The sequence below is a fragment of the Myotis daubentonii genome, chromosome 1, assembly GCF_963259705.1.
Source record: "Myotis daubentonii chromosome 1, mMyoDau2.1, whole genome shotgun sequence".
NCBI lineage: Eukaryota > Metazoa > Chordata > Mammalia > Chiroptera > Vespertilionidae > Myotis > Myotis daubentonii.
This window is the reverse complement of record NC_081840.1, coordinates 85,653,630-85,673,268: the sequence shown is the minus strand read 5'-3', so window position 1 is coordinate 85,673,268 and position 19,639 is coordinate 85,653,630. Positions and strand designations below refer to the sequence as shown.

General features: G+C 35.2%; 1 protein-coding gene across 11 annotated transcripts in view; it reads left to right on the top strand.

Annotated features, from left to right (window-relative positions):
• HECTD1 (HECT domain E3 ubiquitin protein ligase 1) overlaps positions 1-19,639 on the top strand; it is a 92,082-nt gene that overhangs the window by 51,415 nt on the left and 21,028 nt on the right. For 7 of the 11 annotated variants that reach the window (XM_059709755.1, XM_059709784.1, XM_059709792.1 and 4 more), the window contains exons 18-26: positions 666-760; positions 1,890-1,995; positions 4,080-4,214; positions 4,816-4,955; positions 5,976-6,299; positions 7,772-7,938; positions 8,033-8,209; positions 11,531-12,367; positions 13,039-13,260. In XM_059709755.1, the coding sequence (XP_059565738.1) occupies positions 666-760; positions 1,890-1,995; positions 4,080-4,214; positions 4,816-4,955; positions 5,976-6,299; positions 7,772-7,938; positions 8,033-8,209; positions 11,531-12,367; positions 13,039-13,260 (2,203 nt within the window). The remainder of the gene's footprint in view (positions 1-665; positions 761-1,889; positions 1,996-4,079; positions 4,215-4,815; positions 4,956-5,975; positions 6,300-7,771; positions 7,939-8,032; positions 8,210-11,530; positions 12,368-13,038; positions 13,261-19,639) is intronic. The other 4 variants (XM_059709819.1, XM_059709801.1, XM_059709829.1 and 1 more) reach the window with 3 other exon arrangements.

The window sequence follows — 19,639 nt, the reverse complement described above, 5'->3', positions numbered from 1 at the left end:
TGAGAGAGAATCATTGATTGTTTTTTGCACGTCTCCTACTGGGGATTGAACCCACAACCTGGACATGTGCCCTTGACCAAAATCGAACCCGGGACCCTTCAGTCTGCAGGCCGAGGTTCTATCCACTGAGCCAAACCAGCTTGGGCAAATTACTTGATCTTAATTATTGTAGTGGTGATACACTCTAAAGATTCACTTTAACTTCAGTCTCATATTTTCTCTATTAATTTTATCATTTGCATTAATTTCCATTTATTAAAATTATATTGATATATCACATTATGTCTCTTAGTAATGTCTGTTAAGTTATTGTTTTATTAAAGCAGTTATTTTTTCTAATAATTAAAATAGTACTATTAAAATACAAAATCTCAAATAATCTGAAATCATCTTGTATACTACACTTTGAGACAGATTGATTTCACAATATAATTGCTATTCCATTATAACATTGATAAAGGAGGAAAAATAATCTATGTATTTGTTAGCTATGGTCTACTAGTCATATAATAAAATGAATTTTGATGGAAAGAAAATGATTTTCATTAGATTATATTGCTTTTTTTTGTAAATGTTAATATTCATCTTTGTAGCATGTGTTTTTAATAATTTTAGTAACAGCCTTAAAAGTTTTTTTTTCACTTTCTCATTTTTGTTTTCTGTAGAGCATGGATTTAGATGTGAAACAAGATTGTAGTCAACTGGTAGAAAGAATAAATGTTTTCAAAACAGCCTTTAGTGAAAATGAAGATGATGAAAGGTAAATGTCCACATTTTAAAGATTTTGATATTCGCTGTGTTTACAATATGAAGTAGCTTATATTGTAAATGCATAATAAGATGCAAGACTTTTAAACATGTTTTAATTTAATAGAATAAAAGGAAAATTACATATGTGCTCTGAATGTAGATGATCACTTAGTTTAGATTCTCTTTTAAGTTACAACTGGAAATTTCAACACTGATTAAATATTTGATGGGAATAAGTATTGTTCATATTTTTTTAGGTGTGATAATGATTTTTGTTTTTTCAGAGTTCTTCCTTGTTAGAAATACATACTCAAAATGTTTATAGACAAAATTATATGTTCTCTGGCGCTTCTATTCAAAACATATGGGGAGGGGAGAAATGGATGGGGGTGTAGATAGAAATCAATTGGTTATTAGTAGTTAATAGTTGAAGCTGGGTCAAGGGTTGATGAAGGTTCCTTTTACTATCTTATTTACTTCTGAATGTGAGTGACTTTTAAAAACAATTTAAATTTAATTTTAATAATTTGAAATATCACTTTGAATGAGTGCATATTACATTTTATGGATGTATAATAATTTAACATTACTATATTAAAAATTTTAGCTCATTGCAAATTATTTTGATATTAGTAAATACTTATCTCAATGGAAATATCTTATTATATAAAAATTTAAAATGATATTACTGAGTTAATGTTTATAGATGATTTTTTTCGTATCATTTTAAAATGGTCTTTGTTTTTGATGATTTTTTAAGTTTCTTGATATTGTCGAATTATTTTCCAGAAATATTGTAACAGTGTTGTCTTGCCAACAAATATCACTTCTAAAAAATATTTGTTTCATATATTCTTTTATGTGTCAAATATAATACAAGGGGTAAATTTAAAGATAATAATTACACATCTACTTTGAATGCAATAAATTAAACTTTTATAAGTAAAATGCAATATTTTATTAAGGGAAGGAAATTGAGTTATGAGAGTATTTTTGTTTTCTCAGATGTAGTGTAGTACACAATTAAACTTTGCACTCATTAGGAAGTGGGATCTGTATGGGGTTGGTTATTGCAGTTTCTGTATGAACTTTTGTATGAAATTCTATAAAAACTCGTAACAATTATTTTTGCTTCACAGTCGACCAGCAGTTGCATTAATTCGAAAATTAATAGCTGTACTAGAATCTATTGAACGTCTACCTCTCCATTTGTATGATACTCCAGGATCTACATACAACCTCCAGGTAATCATGCAAAATGCATTTGCTATTATAGTTGGATGCATTTAGGAGCGGTCTTTAAAAAAAACACACAGACCAAAAAATTTCCTTTCATGTTGTATTAAATAATGATACTGCTTAATTATTAAAGATTTTATCCTTAATGCCATTTGGTTGTTATTTTTCATGACTCTTGAATGTATTGAATTTTCAGTTTTACTTTGTTTAATGAAATAACTGTGGATTTTTAATAAAATATTGTAAGTAATAAATCATATTTGGTAAGTCATAAGTGGAAAAAGACACTTCACCTGTGGAAAAACAGGAAAAAGGGTCCTTTTGTTCTAGAATCATGAGTCAAGTTCCTTCGTCTCTGTGTCAACATATAAGAAAATGTGAAAACATTTTAAGCATTTTTTTTTTTTTTTTTTTGCTTTATGGATGTTATTGGTTAGAGCCAGAAGGCCTTCTTTAGCTATTCCTATTGATCCTTTCAGAAATCTGTCATTATCTATGTGTTTGTAAGAAGCCTGTTTCTTCCTAAATGTTATTTGGTTGACATTCTCATTTATTGTATTAATTATTATTTTGTTAGCATCTGTGATATAGGTATGAACAGACAAATATTCTTAACTGTTAATACCTTCATTGTATCTTCTATGGGTTACTTTATTTATTTATTTATTTTCAAGGTGCTTTTTTCTTTTATTAAAAAATTTATGAATCTAAAACCAATCATTCCAAACAAAAATGAGCTCTTCTTAAAGTCTCATCAAAACTTCTATAAAACCTAGAATTTTCCAGGTTTCTATGGATTACTTTAATATTTTCTAACAGGTCCTTTGGCCTTGAATCTTGCTTTGTCCAACCTATCCTGTATTCCATTGCATGGAAAGTTTCTTTTAAATATTGCCCTTAATAAGTAACCAAGAATCTGTATTTGCCAAAACAGTGCCTACTCAAGGTAAAACGCCATATCCCCAGGAACCCAATAATGTTACCGAAGCGACTAGACTCCCAGACTAGAGAGTTTTTCCAGAAGTTACAGTGCAGTTAGTGCACCCACATTGATGTATATTAAACAAGATATTGAGGTCTACTTTGTTTCATTTCAGGCATAGAGAGGAGCCAAGGGAATTTTGTGGTCTATTTAAAAAAAAAAAAAAAAATATATATATATATATATATATATATATATATATGTATTACTGATTTCAGAGAGGAAAGGAGAGAGAGAGAGAGAAACATCAGTGATGAGAGAGAATCACTGACTGGCTGCCTCCTGCACGCCCCACACTGGGGATTGAACCCGCAACCTGGGCATGTGCCCCCGACCAGAATTGAACCTGGGACCCTCCCAGTCCGCAGGTAGATGCTCTATGCACCTAGCCAAACCGGCTAGGGCAGTCCAATTTTTTTATGGCTTTATTTTGATAAGTGAGTGAAGTAGAGACTAGTTAGTCTCAAAGACTGGAACAGTCCTAGGAGCACAAATATCTTTTATTATGTATTTCTCATTTCAGGAGAGTGCAAGATACAAAGACAGGAAGGTTAGAAATATGTCCTCTAGTAATTTTGCAGTCTAAAATGCTATCCAAATGCACATATAAATATTTAATTGTGTTTATAGATTTATTCAGAAATGAAGCTACCTCAAATTGCTAGTCTCCTACTTGTTGCTTACTGAAATAAATGGATTGGAAGCTATCTTGTATTTTTAAAAGTTTATTAGCTATAGATTATTTAATATATTTCTAGTTTTAAAGGAATATGCTAATTAGTACTTTTCATAACTTAACTGGAAAAATATAATAAATTAGAGATGTAATACTTCTGTTAAAGTGTTTTATAATAATTTTATTTATACCATGTATAGTTGAAACTTTAAGTAGTTAACTTTGTTTTTTTTCTTGAAAGCTTTTATCTCTTACTCGGTGGACCTTTTTTAAAAAATATATATTTAATAAAAACAGACATTGATTCTCCTTTATCAACGGACATTGATCCTTTATAAACTGGAATCACTGTGTTCATGTAACAGTTTCATTTTTACAATTTCAAGAAAAATGCAAGGTAATTCATGAAGTATTGTGATCCTTTCTCTGCAGATACTTACAAGAAGATTAAGGTTTCGGTTGGAACGTGCACCTGGTGAAACTGCATTGATAGATAGGACTGGCAGGATGTTGAAGATGGAACCCTTAGCTACAGTTGAATCTTTGGAACAGTACCTCTTAAAAATGGTGAGTTCTAAACGAAAAGAAAAAAAAATGTTGGGTTCTTGTAAAGTCATAGTGAAGTAACCATTCTCTGCTGTGGTCTAGCCCTTTAGAAAAGTAATTTGGGAAGTATGCATCCAGAGTTATGGTAATACAGTGTGATCTAGCAATTCCATTTTTAGGACTTTATTTAAGAAAATAATCTTTATACATTATAAATTGCTTTTTCATAAAGATGCTTATTATAGTTACTTGTAATACTAAAATAGTGAACAAAACCTTAATGCCAATCAATAAAGGTATATCAAATTGACAATTATTTCCATTAATTTGAGTCTTTTATGGAGCTATTAAAATGTATAAAACCAGGTAAGAGAAAAGTGTTTTTGTATCGTATAAACAAGACTTTGTTTTATTGTAGCTATTGAAATAATGGACTAAAGAAATACTCTATGATATTAATAGTGGGCTACTTTGGTTTTGCACATTTCTGTTCTGTGTTTTTCAAATATTGTTTAATTAGTATTTGTTATAGTAAAATAGCTCACATTAATGGGATAGGATAAGAGTGGGCAATGTGTCTTACAATATTATTAAAATGTCTTTTGTATTTTCTTTGGTTTAGGTAGCAAAACAGTGGTATGATTTTGACCGATCTTCATTTATTTTTGTTCGAAAATTAAGAGAAGGGCAAAATTTTGTATTTCGGCACCAGCATGATTTTGATGAAAATGGAATTATTTACTGGATTGGGACAAATGCCAAGTAAGTCATTCTGTTTAATTCATCTGGAAAAAACATTCTAGGTAGCAGAATAAAATTTGAGTATCCTATAGTTAATGAAATTTTGCCTTATAGGTTAAATTTAAAACTATCTAATTTAACTTTGTTTTTGTTAATCCTCACCTTTGGATATATTTTCCATTGATTTTTAAAGAGAGTGGAAGGGAGAGAGGGAGGGATAGAGAGAGAGAGAGAGAGAGACAGAGAGACATCGATGTAAGAGACACATCAATTGATTGCCTCCCACACACGCCCTGACTGGGTCTGTGGACTGAGCCTACAACTGAGGTACGTGCCCTTGATCAGAATCGAACCTGAGACCCTTTAGTCCGAGGGCCAATGCCCTGACCCCTTAGCAAAACTGGCTAGAGCTGCCCTAGCCGGTTTGGCTCTGTGGATAGAGCACCAGCCTGTGGACTGAAGGGTTCTTAGTTCCATCCCGGTCAACGGCACAATGCCCCAGTTGTGGGCTTGATCCCCAGTAGGGGACGTGCAGGATGCAGCCAGTCAATGCTTCTCTCTCATCATTGATGTTTCTATCTTTCTCTCCCTTTCCCTTCCTCTCTGAAATCAATAAAAATATATTTATTTTTTTTATTTTTTTTTAAATATATTTTATTGATTTTTCACAGAGAGGAAAGGAGAGAGATAGAGAGAGTTAGAAACATCGATGAGAGAGAAACATCGATCAGCTGCCTCTTGCACATCCCCCACTGGGGATGTGCCCGCAACTCAGGTACATGCCCTAGACAGGAATCGAACCCGGTACCTCTCAGTCCACAGGCTGACGCTCTATCCACTGAGCCAAACCGGTTTTGGCAATAAAAAAATATATTTAAACAAAAAAAACAAGTAACTGGCTAGGGATACATTAATTTTCATGAAGAAAAACAAATTGTTAATAGTAGAATTTTAAAAGTTGATATAATTTTATGTATGATAAAAGCTATGAATAAATATTTTAATAGTGTTAACTGCTAATATTTTCTTACTTTTGTGTAGAACTGCATATGAATGGGTAAATCCAGCTGCTTATGGACTTGTAGTAGTAACCTCATCAGAAGGAAGAAATCTACCTTATGGCCGCTTAGAAGACATACTAAGTCGTGATAATTCAGCTTTAAATTGTCATAGCAATGATGATAAGAATGCATGGTTTGCCATAGATCTGGGTCTCTGGGTAATACCATCAGCATATACGCTTCGTCATGCTCGTGGATATGGAAGGTCTGCACTGAGAAATTGGGTTTTCCAGGTATCCAAAGATGGACAGAACTGGACCTCTTTGTATACCCATGTTGATGACTGCAGTCTCAATGAACCAGGGTTAGTGGAGGAGTCTTTGTGCATTAGAAAACTCAGTAAAGAGCCATGTTTATTTTTATGATTGTATATTCTTAGAGCTCTCTTCTTTGTGAGATAATAGAAGCAAGATTTCCTTTCTGAAAACAGTATATTATTAATGATAAATTTTAGGTATTAAAACTTGAAATGCTGACTTTACCAAAACTTTGTGAAAAGCTTTAAGTTAAACATTAGTAGAAGACTGAACATATATATTTAAAAAGAAATTGATCATTACGATGTGTGTGTCTGTATAGCACACAAACAAAAAACAAAAAATGGAATTAGTTTTTTACTAAATTCTCCATATATTCACATGATACTTGTGAATGTTCAACAAATTATTGCTGGTTATTGAATAACTAGAGGCCCAATGCATGAAAATTCATGAAAGAGTAGGCCTTCCTTCCCATGGCTGCCAGCACCGGCTTCCCTCCAGCACCCGGGACCCGGGCTTCGCTCGGGCTCCCGGCAGGCATCTGGACCGGGCCGCTTTTCTCCGGCCCCGGCTTCGTCCGGAAGGATGTCCGGTCTAATTAGCATATTACCCTTTTATTATTATAGATGGCTGACTTAAATTTTTATTATTTTTATGTATCTCTTCCTAAATTATATATATATATTTTATTATTACTTTTTTATTTTTTATTTTTTTAAAGACAGAAGATCAGGTCTCAGCCTGGATCTCTTAATTGATTAGAGATCATCCTGATATGCTAAGGTTTTGGGTTTGATCACCAGTCAGGACACATAAAAGAATCAACCAATGAATGCATAAATAAGTGGAACAATAAGTCAGTGTTTCTCTCTCTCCCCCCTCCCTCCTTCCCTCTACCTCTTACCTCTTCTCCCTTCCCCCCTCCTTTCCTCCTTCTGTCCTTCTCCTTTCCTCTCCCCCCTTTCTCTCAAATTAATAAATTTTTTAAAAGAATTGGTATTACATTTCTAAAATTTTAGTCCTAATAACTTTTAATTGTACATTGTGGCACATTTTGAATGCTAGATAGAGTATGGCATTAAATTACTTTCTGCATTTGATGTAGAATGGAAGCAGCTTCTTAACTAGATTACTAGATACTATTTTCAAGGTTTAACATTAATACTTAAATATATCATTTAAAACGTTTCAAGAATTTAAAAAGTCTTTTGCATCATAAAAAGCATATTTGTTACTCAAAATTTGTCTTATTTCTTTGGATTTCATTAATCATAAATCATTTAATGTTAGGAGTCAAATTAATAGTATACATTTAAACATTTAATATTTAACTTATTTTCTTGATTACTATATTTCTCCCTTTGATTTTTTATTCTTGTGTAACAAACTTGACTGAATATGAAAGTTACTTTGTTTTTCCTATAGTTCTCTGTTATGTAAAAATTCTTCTGCACATTAAAACATCTTTTTGTCTGTTGTAAAATATTACACCATTTTTTCCTTAACATGTTTATAGGTCAACAGCAACATGGCCTCTTGATCCACCAAAGGATGAGAAACAAGGTTGGCGACATGTGAGAATTAAACAGATGGGAAAGAATGCTAGTGGTCAAACTCACTACCTCTCACTGTCTGGATTTGAACTTTATGGCACTGTAAATGGAGTATGTGAAGATCAGCTAGGTGAAGAGATGATAATGGGTTTTTCTAACTTACTAAAATAATTATATTTATCTGAAGTGATTTGGTTTATATTTCTCTAATTTTTACCTTACAGGAAAAGCAGCTAAAGAAGCAGAAGCTAATCTTAGAAGACAAAGGCGTCTAGTACGCTCCCAGGTTCTGAAATACATGGTTCCAGGGGCTCGTGTGATCAGAGGCCTTGATTGGAAATGGCGAGATCAGGATGGCAGCCCACAGGGAGAGGGCACCGTCACTGGAGAACTGCATAATGGTGAGTAGGTGCTTAGCATTTGTAGTGTAGAAATTAAGTACTTAAATAACAAAATACTTTTCTTTTGCTATTTTGGGATAATTTATAAATTGTATAAATATCCTAGTTTTATGTAGAAGAACTGATCTGTTGATTTCACATAAAAATGAAAAAAATCATTTACTTACAAATAAGGGAAATTTTTAAATCTTCTTACGTTTTGACTCAAAACTTATTGCTAAAATTTCAGAGTGATTAATAAGCTAGTATAAGTTGAATCCACTCACAGTACATTTTCTGCTTTTTTATTTTTAAGTTTATTATTTGTAAGTTTTCATTGATCTTTACCTTAATACTAGAGGCCTGGTGCACGAAATTCGTGCACTGGTTGGGGGGGCGGGGAGTGGCCCCTCAGCCTGACCTGCACCTCTTGCAGTCCGGGACCCCTCGGGGGATGTCCGCCTGCCAACTTAGGGAAGTCCATACCCATTTAAAAAATTGTTATTAATTCCCAGATTCAACTAGTATGAGTAATTTTTTTTTATATCTTAGAAGGTTGATTTATTAGTGGATAATTTGCCTAACCAATGGTGGGTTCTTAGGAAAAGTGACAGTGTTTAGGAAAATGACAAACATTTTTTTTAATATATTTATTTATTTATTATTATTATTTTTTTTTTTTTTTATTGCTTAAAGTATTACAAAGGGTATTACATATGTGTCCATTTTATCCCCCCGCCCTAGACAGTCCCCTAGCCTCCCCTATCCCCCAGTGTCTTATGTCCATTGGTTATGCTTATATGCATGCATACAAGTCCTTTAGTTGATCTCTTACCCCCCTACCTCCTTACAGAGAGGAAGGTAGAGGGATAGAGAGCTAGAAACATTGATGAGAGAGAGACATTGATCAGCTGCCTCCTGCACACCCTCCACTGGGGATGTGCTCGCAACCAAGGTACATGCCCTTGACCGGAATCGAACCTGGGACCCTTCAGTCCGCAGGCTGACGCTCTATCCACTGAGCCAAACCAGTTAGGGCAACATTTAATATCTGAATATATTCATGTTCTGTATGATAAAGGCTTTAATTTACTTAGATAAACTCTTTGATTTTATTGCTTTTAAGATTCTGTTCCTTGAATTATATACTACGAAATGCATTTCTCTAGTGTCATATCCTAATTGCAAAGCATTGTTATCGTAGCAGGTTAACAGTAAGTGAGCATTTACATAATTGCTGAAAGTCATAAAAACCAGTAATAGTTGAGATGACAATAGTACCATTCAACTCAGAAATTTCAAATATGTTTGTTGGTATTTTGAGTACACTTAGTTAATATTCTGTTTCTTTTTTTTTTTCTTTCTTTTTAATATTCTGTTTCTCCTAAATTGTTTGTTTTGGCTTTTAAGTGTGTGGGCTAGTTTAGGGTATATGTGAATGCAGCTAATTTTTCTTGAGCTAGAATTAACTGGAGCAGCTGCATAGGAAAATTGAAACCTTATAACTTGAGAATTTAGCATATAAGAGAGGCTTATTTTTTATCTGACATATGTAGAGATTCAGAGTTTGGGCTCACCAGGATGACAATTTCTGTTAGTTTACTTTAAAACCTTTATGTCAGAGGGAGTTCTTAGCTTTCAAATACTTAAGTCAACCATTTCTAATAATGGCTAGTTATTACTAACACTATGTTTTTATTTAGTTTGGGGGCATAGGAGTTTAGAGTTGTGTTCCTATATACTTATGGATAGAACATATGTACCCTTTCTTAGTCCCCCTTAGACATGAATTTAAACACATTCTCAGACTAATATGAATAGTTTACATTTTAAAATTATTTTTCTACATTATATCAATTAAATCTTTTTTCCCCCCTAAAGAATCTATGTGTTGATAGGGATATCCAACCAATGCATATATAATAATTTTTATTTATTCTACAATTATGAATGCCTACACTGTAAAGGTACTTTGTTAGAATTCAGGTATACAGTGGTCAAAGTATGTTCCCCTGCTTCTGAGTGAAACAGATAAACATAATTACAAATTTTTATAAGTGCTGTGAAATAAATTATCAGTGTATATTTGAATCAATTAATGCAATGCAAATGTTATTTTTATTTGGGGCTGGGATATGTTTTTGCACCTTTACTTTTCTTATACTTTTCCATGTTGCAGAAGAGATAGTTAATTGTTGGTCTTCAGAGGTTATTTCAGCATAAAGAATAAATTGAGGCAATTGAAATCTCATGTAAACTAGATTATGTAGATTTGGGGCAGTTTTCCTTTCAAAGAACACATATGCAGAGAATCCCCACAGGTAATTCAATATTGCTTATACCCCTCTGAACCTCATCATACACATAAATTAACTGTGTGTGTGTATGTGTGGTGTGTGTGTGTGTGTACACGTATACATGTGTATGCATGCGTGCATGCATGTGGGTATGTGTATGGCCGAAGGACTTGTTATATTTAAAAATAAACATTTTTATGTGTTCTTCCGTGAAATGTAGTTTGTTTATAACACTAAAATAAGATTGTAAAATTTCTAATAGTTTCCTTTAAAATAGGCACTTTATTGTTTTGGGGAGTTAATTTTTTTAAAAAAATAATACGTATAATTTTCCAAATACAAATAAATATAGATTAAATGTCATTTTGCTCATTAGTTCTTCACATGTTGTTAGCTTTAGTATATAGCTTTAGTTATTAGTTTTAGTAAAAGGGCTTAGTATACTTTAAAATTTTTGTTTTTAGGATTTTTCTGTGCTTATTCAGATATATTAAACTTAATCATCAGAGAACCAAGTAACCACTGAACTTTGAGAACACAACCGAAATGCTAACTTAGTGTTATTTGAGCTAGTGACCTAAAATCCCTACAGTGATACATGAATATTTTGTCCTTCAATTATAGGATTTAGCCCAAACTCAGAATTTAATGGTAAACCAGCAATTTTTTCTGTAAAGAACATTTGACCACATAATCATATTTAGCAACTAAAAAACTTTTTACTTAGATTTCATCTATATTGCTGAAATTGCAGTATTTTACCATTTGTATTCATTTTTTAAAACAATTTTTAACAGTTCTTCCTCTTAAAAGATACCCCAGTAGACATATACATGACCCTTACATTGTTTTTAAATATCACCAAAGCGAACAGTTCAGAAGTAATAGAAATAAAAGGAAGAATTTAATTTTAGTTGGCAGACCTTAAATGACTATAGAAATTCAGACAACACTGATGAAAAGCTGATCCCATATTGTGGAGCTACTGTCTGACACGCTCCTATCTGCTTTCTGCTGGGTCTCACAAACTCCTGTCCCTTTCCAGGCTGGATTGATGTCACCTGGGATGCTGGTGGCTCAAACTCTTACCGTATGGGCGCAGAAGGAAAATTTGACCTCAAGCTTGCACCAGGGTACGACCCTGATACAGTGGCATCACCCAAACCTGTTTCATCCACTGTTTCAGGCACAACGCAATCATGGAGCAGCTTGGTGAAAAACAACTGTCCAGACAAGACATCTGCTGCTGCAGGCTCCTCAAGTAGAAAAGGAAGCAGCAGTTCTGTGTGTAGCGTGGCCAGTAGCAGCGACATCAGCTTGGGTTCGACCAAAACGGAACGGAGATCAGAAATTGTAATGGAACACAGTATAGTTTCAGGAGCTGATGTCCATGAACCAATTGTTGTTCTTTCATCTGCTGAAAACATCCCTCAAACAGAAGTAGGGTCATCATCCAGTGCCAGCACCAGTACCTTAACAGCGGAAACGGGAAGTGAAAATGCTGAAAGAAAGTTAGGCCCTGATAGTTCTGTTCGTACTCCTGGGGAATCTAGTGCAATATCCATGGGAATTGTTAGTGTCAGTTCTCCTGATGTTAGTTCAGTATCTGAGTTAACTAATAAAGAAGCAGCTTCACAACGACCCCTTAGCTCCTCAGCAAGTAACAGACTGTCAGTGAGTTCTTTGTTGGCTGCTGGGGCCCCTATGAGCTCTAGTGCAAGTGTACCTAACCTGTCCTCAAGAGAAACATCTAGCTTGGAGAGTTTTGTAAGGAGAGTGGCAAACATAGCACGGACTAATGCCACGAACAACATGAATCTAAGCCGAAGCAGCAGTGATAACAACACTAATACTTTGGGGAGGAATGTGATGAGCACAGCAAGTAAGTGAGCTTTTCCTTATGGAAACCAATGCCTTTTCCACTCTGAGGGATGCAAAGTAGAGTTTCTTGTTCTGTGGGTTCTGGCTTCAGTCTTGAACTAGAACATTAACCATGTTAGATACAACTCCATCAAATTTAGCACTTCAGGAATATGAAGTTCTGTAGAATCATATTTAAAGAATTTAGATCAGGTGTGATAACCTCTTATTCTGAAAGGATAAAACAATAACACACTTCTGTTTTTCACGTCTATGATAAATCATTAAGTACAGTTGCATGAGAAAATAGATGACTATTAAATACCATCATAGTCAATTGAAATCAGAGAATCACACTGGTCCTAAATTGTTATTAACTGCTGAAAGTTATTTGATTCTAATTTAAACTACTAACGAGTCAAAGTAGTTCCTTTGGACAATATTATTGGGAATTATTCCATTGCTTATTTCACCTTTTGTAAAAAGCTAGACTTAATTTTTTTGAAAAGTAATAGTGCTATAAAAATAAGAACTTTTAGTTGGATTTCAGTTGGGTTCCCAAAGTTGCTTTTCAGCCATTTAATAATTTAATGTTTCATGACCTCATTCTTTTTTCTAAATATGCAACCTAGTTATTCTAAGATTTATAATATTCTACCTATTTGTACTGATTTGCTTCATTTTTATCTTTAGCTTCTCCTCTTATGGGTGCTCAGAGTTTTCCTAATTTGACCACACCTGGTACTACATCAACAGTGACTATGTCAACATCCAGTGTTACGAGCAGCAGCAATGTAGCTACAGCAACAACAGTTTTATCAGTTGGGCAGTCATTAAGTAATACTTTAACCACCAGCCTCACATCAACCTCCAGTGAGAGTGACACAGGTCAGGAAGCAGAGTATTCCTTATATGGTAAGTTATAGTTTAAAATATTTAGATATTTGTATAGAGATGCTTTTATTATGTTTTTCTGCTGTGATTTTAACTTTTAATTAGGAAAGAATTATTCTCCTAACAAATAAGATGAAAAAAGTTACATAATATGAGGGACTATTAACACATTTCGTACCGCTCAGGAGTTTTCTCATGTTTCGCGCGCCATCTGTTAAGGACTGCTCACGAGTGTTCTCGTTTTTCACGCCCATGGAAAAAGGAGCAAATCTAGATACTTATGTAAATGTTGTTTGGTCCCTCTTCATAGAGGAAAATGTTTTACGCAGTACCATACGTTAAAAAAGTACTAGGAACTTTAATTGTTTAATTGTTTTTGTAAATAAAAATGTTACAATTATTGAAAAACAACACCTAAAGTGCATTGTGATGATTTAAATAATGTGCAGTTTGCCCAAAAACGTGCGGTCCCTGGCGTATGTCTTAGAGATTTCTATGCGGTACGCAATGTGTTAAGTTATCAGATTATAAAAAGACATCTAAGAATTTTTGTGTTATCCTTTTTTTGCGTTTTGTCACTAATGACAAATCATAAGATATTTGACACCTTTATCAGAGAATAGAAGTGTAATAGATCAATAAACTTTGTAAAGTGATAATCCTGTACACTGTAATGTAAGAGGAAAAAAACTTCTGTGTGTCTTCTCTACTCAATACAGAATACTTCACTTCTGACATGTCTAACTACCAAACGTGTGTGAAGTTTTTCCACACCAAGCAGTTCTCTGACACCACCAGCTAGGCTGTCCTATAAGTCAACTCAATTCTGACACTCTCTACTCTGAGATAGTTACAGATCCCACAGGTTCAAAGCTCAGTTCTACAACACACCCCCCCACTACACTCCCTTTCCCCTTTCCTTCAGAAGCTAATTGTAAGTCCGGGTTGTCATCTCTGTCTCAGACAGACTGGCTATAAGTTGGAGGTCATGACCCTCTCCTCAGATTGGATTCATTTGCTAGAGTGGCTCACAGGACTCAAGAAAATATTTTATTTAGATTACCAGTTTATTATAAAAAGGATATAATTCCAGAAATAGAATTGATCCTTAGGGCGAGGTCTGAAAGGGTCTGTCCCAAGCACAGACACCCCTTGTGTGTGGGGACCCTACTGGAGTCTCCTGGTTATGTTTTCTTCCCTATTCTGGAAGCTCTCCAAACTCATCATTTGGGTTGTATTGGAGGCTTGCTTAATGAATTAGGTGTGATTAAATTATTAGCCATTGGTGATTGAACTCAGTCTCTGGGTCCTCTTCTCTCCCCAGAGGTCTGGAGGGTGAAGTGGAAGTTCTTCTAATTATGGTTAGTTCCATTCATAACCAACCCCCATCGTTAGATTACGTAGGGGCTTTCCAAAAGTCTCCTCATAAAAACAACTCTGGTTATGAAAAACAAAAGGCACCTTTATTGTTATTATATAGCAAATTCCAAAGGTTTTAGGAGATCAGTTCTTGGAACAGAGGCGAAGACCAAATATATATTTCTTATTGTCCTATATAATAAAAGCCTAATATGGAAATCAACCAAACGGTGGAACGACCGGTCACTATGATGCGCACTGACCACCAGGGGGCAGACACTCAACACAGGAGTTGCCCTCAGGCCCCAGGCCAGCCAAGGTGGGTGCCAGCGGGGGGCCCTCCTGATCGCCCCACCAGTCACCCCACAGAGTGAAGCAACTGGCAGTGGCCGGGTGAGCAGGGGGCAGGGCCAGCCAGTGAGTGGGCTGGCGCTTCTCCCCCCCCCGCCCCTACTCTGCAGAAAGCGACCGGCTGTAGTAGTTGCCTCATAAATCGGCCCTGATCGCTGGCCAGGCCTATGGACCCTACCCATGCATGAATATCGTGCATCAGGCCTCTAGTAAATAATAGTATCACAGCTATTATCAAGATCTTTTGGAAATGATACCTTAAATAGGTTACATTTGAATTTTTCAAATTAATTTTTCTAAGAAAGTTTTATACTTGCATCATCATGGCTTCAATACTGTAGTCAGCGATAAAACTACTTGATTCAATTAAAATACATTTCTAATCTTATTTTAATAGAAAATTAAGACATTTTATAGAAAGTAAATATAGATGAAAATAAAAATCATCTAGTCCCTACCTTCTGGAAACAATCACTGTTATTTGATACACTAGAGGTCCAGTGCACGAATTTGTGCACCGGTGAGGTCCCTTGGCATGACCTGCAGGGATCCAGGGAGGAGCCGCTCCTGCTCATCCCTGCCCCAGTAATCCTGGTCAGCTGAGCAACGCTCCCACTGTGGGAGCAGACTGACCACCAAGAGGCAGCTCCTGCATTGAGCATCTGCCCCCTGGTGGTAAGTGCGCATCATAGCGAACAGTCAAGCGGTCACTTAGGCTTTTATATATATAGATACCATTTGAGGTGTATGTTCTCTCTTTTTAAACAAAAAGGGATTATGTCCTTTCCAGAGAGCTCGTTTCTCTCAATACATTGTGAAACATTTTCACATTGTTCTGTGGGTTTCTACTATTTGAAATGGCTGCCAAATATGCCACTATTTGACTATATGATCATTGTTTAATAAGTTCTCCATTTTGGTTATTTAAGTTACAGTTTTTGGTTTTTGTTTTTTTTAATATATTTTTATTGGTTTCAGAGAGGAAGCGAGAGGGAGAGAGAGATGAAAACATCAATGATGAGAGAGAATCATTGACTGGCTGAGTCCTGCATGCCCCCCACAGGGGATCGAGCCCACTACCTGGGCATGTGCCCTTGACCTCAATCAGACCTGGGACCTTTCAGTCCATAGGCCGATGCTCTATCCACTGAGCCAAACTAGCTAGGGCTAAGTTACAGTTTTTATTAACATAAACATGGTTATGAATGAGCATTTTTGAACCATATTATTGTGTATTTCCTTAGGGTAAATTCCTAACAGAGTAATTGCTGAATTGCACTCCCATCATTGTTTTGGAATACCCTTTACACAGATCCTTGATCACATTGCCTGTTCTTTTTCTTATTTTACTGTTGTTATTATTTTTTTAAAAAAATGGATTACTGGGTGTGGGAGAGAGAGACAGAAACATTAATGATGAGAGAGAATCATCAGTGGACTGCCTCCTGCACATCCCTCACTGGAGATGGAGCCCGCAGCCCTGACTTGATCCATGACCTCCTGTTTCAGGGGTCAGTGCTCAACCCTTGAACAACACTGGACAGACATTATTTTTTTAATCCTTGCTTGAGGAGTGAGAATATTTTTTCCATTCATTTTTAGAGAAAGTGTGGAAGGGAGAGGGTACGGGAAGAGAGAGACAGAGACAGGGTGAGAGAGACAGAGACGGGGAGAGAGAGGGAGAAGGAGAGGGAGAGGGAGAGAGAGAAACATAAATGTGAGAGAGAAATAATTAATTGGTTGCTTTCTGTACATTCCCCTATTGAGGATGGAATCTGCAGTCTGGGTATGTGTCCTAACTGGGAATCAGACCCATCACCTTTGGGTGTACATGATGATGCTCCAGCCAACTGAGCCACACCAAACAGGGCATGCCTGTTTTTAAAAAATTACTCTTGTTAACCAGCCAGTGTTGCTCAGTGGTTGAGAGTTGCCCTCTGAATTAAAAGATCGTGATTCAATTCCTGGTTAGGTTCCTGGCTTGCTCCCCAGTGTGGGGCATGCAGAAGGCAGCTGATCAATGATTCTTTCTCATCATTAATGTTTCTATTTCTCTTCCTCTCCTTCTCTGAAATCAGTAAAAAAGTATGTTTAAAAAATTACTGTTATTAATTTCAAATACAAAAAATGTATATAAAGATAATATTTTAAGTACTATTTTATGTATCTCATTATAATCTTTTCTTTCTTTCTGAAAATGTGGCCTCTCCTATTCCAAGCTAAGAATTGGTTCTGATGTATGGTTTTAAGAAAAACATTACATTTCTCTTTTTTACTTTATCTTTTAAATGTGTAGGTAGCAAATGAAGATGATTATTATTATTTCAAGTATTGTAAATTTATTGAAAAACTATTTTCCACTTCAGTTTTTCTCACAGAGGCCCTCTCCCCCTTCCTACTATTTCTTAATGTGTTAAAGTCAGCCTTTAATTCATTATTATTTGAAGGTTAAGAAGGTTGTGGGTATGCTAATGGGAGAGAATATTAAAGAGTTAGGGCTCCTTATTGCCTTTTAAAATTGGTTAGAAGATTAAAATTTCCTTTTCTATATTCCTAAAACTAGAGGACTATAAAAGTGCTGCTATGAAGGCTCATAGTAATATCTGTCTTATGAAATAATTTCTGTATATACAAATGTTTACTTTTTACACTTTGAGGACCATAATTTGACTGTGATGGTCAAACCTATGAAATTTATGGAGCTTTTTAAAACATTCTTTTTTTTTTTTTTTTTAATATATTTTATTGATTTTTTACAGAGAGGAAGGGAGAGAGACAGAGAGTTAGAAACATCGATCGGGGAGAAACATCAATCAGCCGCCTCCTGCACATCTCCCACTGGGGATGTGCCCGCAACCCAGGTACATGCCCTTGACCGGAATCGAACCTAGGACCCCCCAGTCCACAGGCCGACGCTCTATCCACTGAGCCAAACTGGCTTCGGCTAAAACATTCTTATACTCTGATAAAAAAGGGTAGATGAGTTAAAAAAAATCTGACTTCAGTGAATTGTAATATATAAAGTTAGATGATTTTCCTTTACAAATGAACCAAAAGTGGAAATGATTTATTATGTAATTATGTAGACTGCTACCTCATCATGTTTATGAGAAGCACTGCCTAAATTGTAGGGGTAAAATATGTGTTAGGGGTAATATATTTCATCGAATTTAAGATGCCATTGTTGTAAGAGACACCATTATTTTATGTCACTAAGGGAAAAAGTGTTGCCAGTTTAGCTGTGACTTGCCATTGCTTGTAACATACATTCTGATTTCAGAATATTAAAGTGCTAAAAACTGTGTATCTTAGAAAGTAGTTGAATATAGTATCAGGCCTCTTCTAGTCATTCAGTGAAAGGCATTGAATTTTTAGTTTTATGTAATTATTAGGCTTAAAATATATTTGGTTCAGACGTCTGCAGATGTACGTATCTACTAAATTATAAATTCTCTTCTGTGTGTTCTTTCGGGCTATAGTGTATAATTCTTAAGTAGTAATTATCATTAAGTAACTTGCCAGGTCACATAGCTAAGATCTCTCTGATTGACTTATCTTGTTCTTTTCCCTCATAAGATCTTTTATAGTTCATATTAATATATTCATTTGTATACTTTTTAAATGTCTGTCTCCCCTGTCGTTCCAGGGGGCTCAAATCTTGTCTGTTCTGTTTACAACAGTAGTCATGTACTACTTAACTGGGATACATTCTGAGAAATGCATTATTAAGCAATTTCATCCTTGTACAATCATGACAGAGTGTACTTACACAAAATTAGATGGTCTATAGCAGTGATGGCGAACCTATGACACGTGTGTCAGAGGGTGACACGCGAACTCGTTTTTTTGGTTGATTTTTCTTTGTTAAATGGCATTTAAATATATAAAATAAATACCAAAAATATAAATCTTTGTTTTACTATGGTTGCAGATATCAAAAAATTTCTATATGTGACATGGCAGCAGAGTTAAGTTAGGGTTTTTCAAAATGCTGACACGCCGAGCTCAAAAGGTTCGCCATCACTGGTCTATAGCAGGGGTGGGCAAACTTTTTGACTCAAGGGCCACAATGGGTTCTTAAACTGGACCGGAGGGCCGGAACAAAAGCGTGGATGGAGTGTTTGTGTGAACTAATATAAATTCAAAGTAAACATCATTACATAAAAGGGTACGGTCTTTTTTTTTTTAGTTTTATTCATTTCAAACGGGCCGGATCCGGCCCACGGGCCGTATTTTGCCCACGGCTGGTCTGTAGCCTCCTAAATACCCTAGGCTGTATGGTATAACCTATTGCTCCAGGTTACAAACCTGTACAGATGTTACTGTACTGAATACTGTAGGCAGTTGTAACACAGTGACAAATATTTGTGTATCTAAACATGTAAATGTATAGTAAAAATATGGTACAAATTATTTTTAAAATGGTACACTTGCATTGGGCACTTGAATGGAACTTGCAGGACTAGAAATTGTTCTGGCTAAGTCATTGAGTGAATGGTGAGTGAATGCATGAATATAAAGGCCTATGACATTATTTATGCTATTGTATACTTTATAAACACTGTACACGTAGGTTATACTGAATTCATGAAACACAAGTTAAATCAAGCACAAGAGAAAATGATCAATCAAGAGATGTGTTAAACATGAGATGTATGAGGCTGCTGCTTGTGTAACATGGCACAGCATT